Source organism: Pantherophis guttatus, chromosome 2 (assembly GCF_059756535.1).
Source record: "Pantherophis guttatus breed Tessera chromosome 2, ASM5975653v1, whole genome shotgun sequence".
In the NCBI taxonomy this organism is placed as follows: domain Eukaryota; kingdom Metazoa; phylum Chordata; class Lepidosauria; order Squamata; family Colubridae; genus Pantherophis; species Pantherophis guttatus.
The window spans coordinates 189,584,102-189,592,321 of NC_142064.1; the positions used below are offsets into that span (position 1 = coordinate 189,584,102).

At 35.1% G+C, this 8,220-nt stretch overlaps 1 protein-coding gene across 1 annotated transcript; it reads right to left on the bottom strand.

Annotated features, from left to right (window-relative positions):
• Positions 1-1,927: 1,927 nt before the first annotated feature.
• On the bottom strand, positions 1,928-7,512 carry LOC148115462 (uncharacterized). Its single transcript, XM_087885067.1, has 5 exons — positions 7,093-7,512; positions 5,640-5,748; positions 3,855-3,929; positions 2,798-2,917; positions 1,928-2,183 (listed from the first exon to the last, which is right to left on the bottom strand). The coding sequence occupies exons 2-5, from the start codon at positions 5,724-5,726 to the stop codon at positions 2,091-2,093; spliced, it is 375 nt and encodes a 124-aa protein (XP_087741193.1). The 5' UTR covers positions 5,727-5,748; positions 7,093-7,512; the 3' UTR covers positions 1,928-2,090.
• Between the last annotated feature and the right edge of the window lie 708 nt (positions 7,513-8,220).

The following is an 8,220-nucleotide window of genomic DNA, read 5'->3' on the forward strand; positions in this document are numbered from 1 at the left end:
TTCGAATCCCTAGTGCCGTGTAATGGGGTGAGTTCCCGTTACTTGTCCCAGCTTCTGCCAACCTAGCAGTTTGAAAGCACGTAAAAAATGCAAGTAGAAAAATAGGGACCACCTTTGGTGGGAAGGTAACAGCGTTCCATGCGCCTTTGGCATTTAGTCATGCCGGTCACATGACCACGGAGATGTCTTCAGACAGAGCTGGCTCTTCGGCTTTGAAATGGAGATGAGCACCGTCCCCTAGAGTCGGGAACGAGTAGCACATATGTGCGAGGGGAACCTTTACTTTTACCTTTGTTCAGTTGAGGCCAGTAAAGATCATTTTACCAGATTTGTTAATCCTCTCCTGGAAGAGCATATAATATAGGTCATCTTTGACTTATTGCAATTCGTTTAGTGATCGTTCAAAGTTACAACGGCACTGAAAAAAATGATTTATGACCATTTTTCACACAATCCTCATGGCCATGTGATCAAAATTGGGATGCTTGACAACTGGCTGATATTTACGATGGTTGCAGTGTCCCGGGGGCATGTGACCTTCTGACAAGCAAAGTCAATGGGGAAGCCAGATTCACTTAACAGCTGTGTTACTAACATAACAGCTACAGTGATTCACTTAACTGGCTAGAAAAGTCATAAAATGAGGTAAAACTCATTTAACAAATGTTTGTAAAGCAATTTACAGACAAATTTTGGCCTCAGCTGTGGTCGTAAGTCAAGAACTACCTGTAACAGGTCCTTTAGACAAACCACTCTGCTTTGCATTTTTAACTCAATCTTGAAATAATTGGCACCAAAACTAAATGTTTTACAGCTAGTTTCTCTGATAAACACTGCCACAGAAAGAAAACTAGAAACATAGGCAGAAAATATTGAAGACACAGATGACTATGCAAAGAATATAGAAAAAAATGTATATAATTTTTACAGATGAGAGAGAGAGAGAGGGAGAAAAGAAAGTTTGTATTACTATGCAGAGCAATTAGAAACCATTCAGTCATATTTGCAAAATATGAAGAGACGAAATTATTTTCACTATTGTATGTTTTGAATAAAATAGAAAACCATGGAATTCTCTTTTGGTTACATTTTCAGAACCTTAAACATGTACTATGACAGAAGACTAGTTCTGATGTGCAGCTGTGATAAGACAAAAAGTCATCATGGATTTATTTATTTATTTATTTATTTTATTTTTAAAATGGTATACTCTTTCCTAAAGAAAGCTTTTCCCCATGGAGGTTTACAATCCATTTCAAGATGAAGACACAAAATCAAAGTTAATAAAAAACCAATAATTAGAAATATCAGCTGTATGCATTTTAAATATTTATATACTGTAAATCTATATATAAATGGAAGACATTGGACCTATAAATATTAAATATGAACCATGAGGATTTTATCGCTCCTGGATTCAAGAAAACAAATTTCAAAACTGATTTTCATTTAAACGTTACAAAAATAAATTTCAGCTACAACATAACAAGATTTGTTAGTGGGTAATAAAACAGTATACATCCAACATCTCTCCATCCTTATAAATGGATTTGAAAATCATTTTACACAGAAGATTTTTTTTTTAAAAAAAGGTACACTATCCTGTAATAGCGTACAGTATATGCAAATACAAAAGCACCATCACTATATTCATTTCCTGTTCATAACAGAACTTCTGCATTTAGTCTGCAGACAAGTGATTCAAACAAAAACCTCTGAGGAGTATCATAGATTAGATTTGCACAGTACTAAAATTATTGTAAATAAATTGTATTTATATCATGACAGTTGAAGGGGCAAATAATGGCCCTTCAAAAAATTTTAAATTTTTTTCTCCAAATATCCAAAAGGGTATATAGAGATGATGCATGGGAATATACTCATATGCATTTGGGTAGATATTTTTTTTTTTTTAAAGGAAAAAAAAACAGTAGTTCTCCTAGATTGGAATATATTTCTAAATAAATTAGTTTCTACATTTCCTCTCAATCACATTATTTATGGCTAACAAATATGAGAAGTCTCGGTCTTTAGAAGTAGATTAGTTGCTGCATTTTCTTTGATGGGTGTCTTTCTAAATTTTTATTGTTCTAACATCTGTTATATAATCTTTGAATATAATCCTTAAGTTTGGGGCAGAATTCCTTCATAGTAGTGCGATCATCTGGCAGAGTACATTTACTCTATAGAAAAGAAAAGAAAAGAAAAATAAAGATTATATGCCTATAATTTATTTTAAAGTACACTTGGCTCCTGATGATTTCACAATCAGACCATCATATTGTGGTTTTTTTTTCTAATAACACAGAAATGGCTTGGCATTGCCTTCTTCCAGGTTGTTGTGCTATGGCTGTGCAGCAATTTGGCCTGAATACACATGTACACCTGCTAGCACCTCCTTTAACTAAAAACATCTTTCTCAAGGATCTCACTGCGACTGGCCAGAGCAACTGCACAATTCTGAGAAAAGATGCAACTGCCTTAAGGAGTTTTATGACCTGTCTTTTGACTCGGCATCTCTGCAAAGTCTTTCATTTTTGCAGTTTCTCAATCCATTCTACAATTCTGGAGTTCCTTGAAACTTTGCTCCCCCCCACCTCTCCAAGAACTACACAGACCCTATCAATCTGCTAAGATGATATTATTAGTAGTAAACTTTTCTCTTAAAACGGAAACAGATAAAATATAACTAAATATCCAATAGTAGCTAGAAAGTATAATTCTTTGTTCATTTAAAAATACTAATTTTCTAAACGTTCACAGATGGGGAATACAAGTTTTTAAATGGAATACTCACAGTTCCTTTCAGGAATTGTGATTCTTGAATAAGGGATAACGTGGTATTTCTGCATATATCATGGTCAAGCGTCTTCAGAGATTTGTCTACTTGGCAGAACACATTTCTGACAGTGGCACACTGGTAAAAATGAAAATTAAGAAGAATATTGAATGTAAGATTCATACAATTTTTAGTTTCACAACTTCTCCTAAATTGTACTGAAGCATGAATAACCTCGGTTTTCTTTCCTGGTCAGTTCTACCTCAGTTTTTGTAGATGGTGATAAAACAGCAGCAAAAATACATTTTCTGGGTAGAAAAAGGAACAAATCACAATTGATTTGTTTACAGGACTCCCTAGAGAACATGGGTCTTCTTTCTTTTCTACTCTGTAAACTTATAACTTGTTAGTTGGACAATGATTTGCAGCAACATCTGAATTGTGAAACACTTCTGATTTGGGGAGTTGAAATACTTGATTTCAAGAAACTGAATATCGACGCATTGATGCCAACATTTTAAAAATGTTATATACCCTAAACTGCTTTTGAAAAAGACTCTTGAGAGTCCCTTGAACTACAAGGAGATAAAATCAATCCAAGGAAATCAACCCTGATTGTTTTTTGGAAGGACAGATACTGAAGCTGAAGCTCAAATACTTTGGCCACCAAATGAGAAGATAGGATTCCTTGGAAAAGACCCTGATGTTGGGGAAAGATTGAAGGCAAAAGGAGAAGGGGATGGCAGAGGATGAGATGGTTAAATAGGATCATTGAGGCAATGAACATGAATTTGTGCAAAGTTCAGGACACAGTGGAGGACAGGGGGACCTGGCGTGCTATGGTCCATAGGGACATGAAGAGTTGGACATGATTTAGCAACTGTACAATAACAATGACAACATAGCTCTAAACAGTGTCCAACAATTGTTGTAAATACTGAATGCTTTTTCAAACCTCCAATTTCAAACCTCCAGCTTCAAGGCAAAATCAAAATCAAAACCATTGTTTCTCAGAGCAATTGTATAGAATACTGTAGACATTATATACATTGTATTTGGCTAGTAATATACTCACCAGTTCTTTTTTGTCCAGATCTACAGTAAAGTCCAACTTGATGGCCCTAACTTTTTGATTTTTGCAGGTTGTATTCTATGGAGAAAGAAATTGTTACATTATTAAAAAGAAAGAAAAGAAGCCCAATGAAATATCTCTACCTGATCACACAATTTTCAGATCTTTAAAATAATTTATCTTAATGGCATAAAAGAATTTAGATTCAATGCTTATTGCTGCTCTAATTGTGAATATTAATTCTTCACCTTGATAAACCATAAATTTAATGTAAGCAATAATGCTATCTCTAATTATTTCATGTAAAAGAAGCTGATTTCTGAATTAGGAGGGGGAAAAACAAAAAAAAATAAACCTAAATGATAACTGTGTTCACAAGTTTTTAAAATATTTTAATGGAGCTATTCTTATCAAAGTACATCTGTTTTAATACTATTCATGATCTTCTCCTTTGTTTCTCTACAAATTAGCTATCTACAAAGCCAGGTATGACTGAAAGCCTCTGGGAAGGCACTTCAAGGACAAAGAGATTTTGGAGACCTTCTGCTCCATCTGCAGAAAAATAAGATTGAGGCAGGTGGCAAAGAAGAACATTTGGTGGAAACTATGGCACTGGAGAAGACATTGGATAGGCTATTCAAAATTCTCTTATTAACAGAACAGGGGAAAAGCAAAATCAGTTCTGGACATGTATTTCTTCGAAAAACTACAAACAAAAATACTTCTTTTTAAAGAGGAAAGCAAAAGGCACTCAGGAGCAAAGTCCATTTTTAAAACAAAAAATTAGTCACAATTAATTAATTATAATTCCTTTAGATGTTCCCTCAAATGGTTCTATTTTTTAAAAAAATATGTTTCAATTCTCTGCGGCTAATAGGTATTGGGAAAAATTTAATATTGTTGTGAAGAACAATAACTTTAACTGATGTCATTTAAAAATAATCTTTATCATTCTCTGCACTTCCTTTTCTTTCCTTGTACCAAGATTACTTAAATTACAGAACAAGAAATCAATTGCGTTTTCATGTAATATGTTAAGCAATGTTCTTGAAAAGTTACCTCTTGGTCTGCCAGTAATACTATAATTTTCTACTACTTTACTAGAATTAAACCTGTAGCTATAGGATCAAGAAAATAGAGGTGGAAAATTGTTTTCATTCTACAATCATTAGTATAGAATAGAATAGAATTCTTTATTGGCCAAGTGTGATTGGACACACAAGGAATTTGTCTTAAGTGTATATGCTCTCAGTGTACATAAGGAGAATAAAATACATTCGTCAAGAATAAAAAGATACAACACTTAGAGATAGTCAAGGCTACTAATAAGCTATCAAATCGTACTAGGAAACAAATAAAAACAATATAATTGAAAGATACAAGCAACATGGTTATAGTAGTAAGTGGTAAGAGATAGATACTAGTAAGGAAGAGAAGAATAATAGTAATACAGTCTTAATAAATTATTTGACAGTGTTGTGGGAATTACTCTCAATTAAAAATAGGAGGGTCCTGAAAGATAATCAAGTTTGTAAACAATTCAATTTTTTTTGCCTATTGACAATAACTTTAAAGATTTTTACAAGCTTTTTTAATGTTTTCATCATTAAAAATAATATCTATTTGTGAGTGTGTATGTGTAATATTATAGATTTTTCAGATACAAGAAATTTTCAAACAACAATAAAAACACATCTTAAATACAAATACAGGTATGGAAGCAATTTCTGCATTTATTAAGCAAGGAATGTACTATATAATATCAACATGAGCAAAATAAATATGTACCTTCAACATGCTACATGTTTCATTCAAAGTCCTCATCAAATATTCTGCCTCTCTTCTAATTACGTTCCTTGATTCCAACGGAGTCATCAAAGTAGGCTGAATCAGTAGGCTGAAGTAGACAGCAATAATCACTTTTAAAATCATGACTGTGATTTTTGAAAGATAGATAGGATCCCTTCTGTGTGTAGTGCATTCGAAAGCCAATTATTTATATAGAAAAAAAATAATGTGACGTATGCAATGTAGTTTCCTACTATGAAAATGAAAACCACATCTCCTAATGATAAGATAAAAATGCATAATCTGAAATTTCATAAAAATGTAAATTTAAAAATAATTTCCAAATGAAGAATGTTGAGAATTCTTTGGACCTCTTTATAAGATAGGAAAGTACAACTGTAGATGTTGCAGTGATTCAGCAACAATCACAGCATCCAATAACTTCACTGGGGGTTGAAGTTTCTATCATGCTTGATAGGTAGAGTATAAGTATTTAGACACCTAGGCAATTAAGCATAAAGATCTACAAATGTCATTTTTCATTTTAAAAAAAAATACATAAATATACCCGGTCTTCTCAACCTTTTTCTTCCTCGCTATTCATTTTTCCGGCTTTCCTAACCTCTTTCCTTTCTTTCTTCATCCTTCTCTATCTGAAGGCAGGTTCTGTTGGCTAAGCTTTCTTCCCAGCGCATTGGTTGAACTCTAATCTCATCTCTATTGCCCTGCACCACTGAATCACCCTTCACTTTCTCTGCTGCCATCTTCAAGCTTCCTTTTGTACCAATTGTGCCTGTCTAGATCTGGGTCTTCTTTTATTTTTCTTTTTGGAGGCATCAAGCAGAAGTATTGAACCCTGTTGACCCACCAACAGATTTCCCTCCACGATTAAGTTAAAGCATTATCCAGCCATCTCTGGAACTTCAGACACAATGCTGGCATAAAGTCTGCACTCCCCGTTTCTACTTCCCATCTTGCCTCTAGTGCATATATTCCAAGTCTCTGCCAAATGATATGATCCTGATTGGTCAGCATGCCTGTCATTCTAGGCAAGATTATCGGTTTTCTTACCCTAGCTTGTCTGCCTTATCCTTTTAGCACTCTCACCAAGCAATGGAGAAAACGTTAACCAATCAGGACAGTTTAGTAGGAATTGAGGTGACTTTGCTTGGCAATCCTGCGTCAGCTTCTCTGGGCTGATTTTTCTGCCAACCCTCCAAACCAACTGCATTTAGATATAGCTCCCATCTTACCATTAAACATTCACAAATTGGCCTGCATCGTAGCAATCTGTGTGCATAAATATCCTCATCTACCTCTAGGAACACAAGCTAGAGCACAAAATAGCCCCCCTGCCTTTTATTCCTACAACTCTGTGAGGGAGGCTAAGGTGAGAGAGTGTGGCAGTCCCAAGGTCACCCCGCTGGTTTTGTGCCTCAGGACTAGAACTCACAGTCTCCTGGTTTGTAATCCGGTGCCTTAACCACTACACCAACCTGACTCTACTATACTATAGTATAATATACTATAGTATACTATAATGTAGCAGTACTTGGTGTTTTTATTATACAGGTGGTCCTTGTTCAGCAGCCACTAGTTCAGCAACCGTTACAATGGTGCTGAACCAAGTAACTCACAATGCATCCTCAGCTGTCACAGCATTACCATGGTCATGTGTTGGTCCAATAGGCCAGGCTACCTGCAGGACTGCCTTTCCCTAAGGACATCTACCTGTCCTATCAGGTCAGATAGGGTGACAGACTCCTGGTTCCCTCCCTAAATATTGTCCTCTAATGGGAACTAGGAAGTATGGCAGCCCCTTTTCCATATCAACCCCTACCCTATGGAACATCTTGCCCCCTGAAGTTCAGCAGCCCGCCATCCATTTAGGCTTCCGAAAAGCCTTAATGATTGGGAGGATTGGGAAATTAAACAATGATATGTTTTCCTGGAGCCACGTTTTTGCTTTTACTGCTTTATGTTTTAATTAAGTGTCTTTTAGAGTTTTAAAAAATGATTTTATTGGGAGACACCCAGAGTTGTCTAAAAGATGGGCATCTCTATGAATGTTTTAAATAAATAAAATTAAAATAAATTGTGATTCAGGTGCTTGGTAGGCAGCTTGCCATTTTGATGTTGCAGTGGTCCATGGTTCTTTTTTTCAAACTTCACTGCCAGCTTATGACAAGCAAAGTCAGTGGGAACACTAGCAGGAGAGCACAAATGTTGATCATGTGACATCTCACCTAATGGCCGCATGGGATTTGCCTAAGAACAGCAATTGGAACTGCTGGAATTACTCTCGTAAATCAGCAAAGTCATGTGACATCGTGATTTATAACTGCATCAATAGTGATCGAGTTTCTGGTCCCAATTACCATTGTTAAGGGGGAGATTACTTGCATGGTGGCCGTTTTAAATATTTAAATAATGAATTAAATTTAGAAGGTATTTGTTGAGAAATCATAGCATACAATAATTTATAAATTTATGCTTATGTTTCACACTATACAAATTGAGGATAAAATATCTAGATTAATCTTCCTCTATTAAAAAGAAAGGACATTTGCATGAACTATTT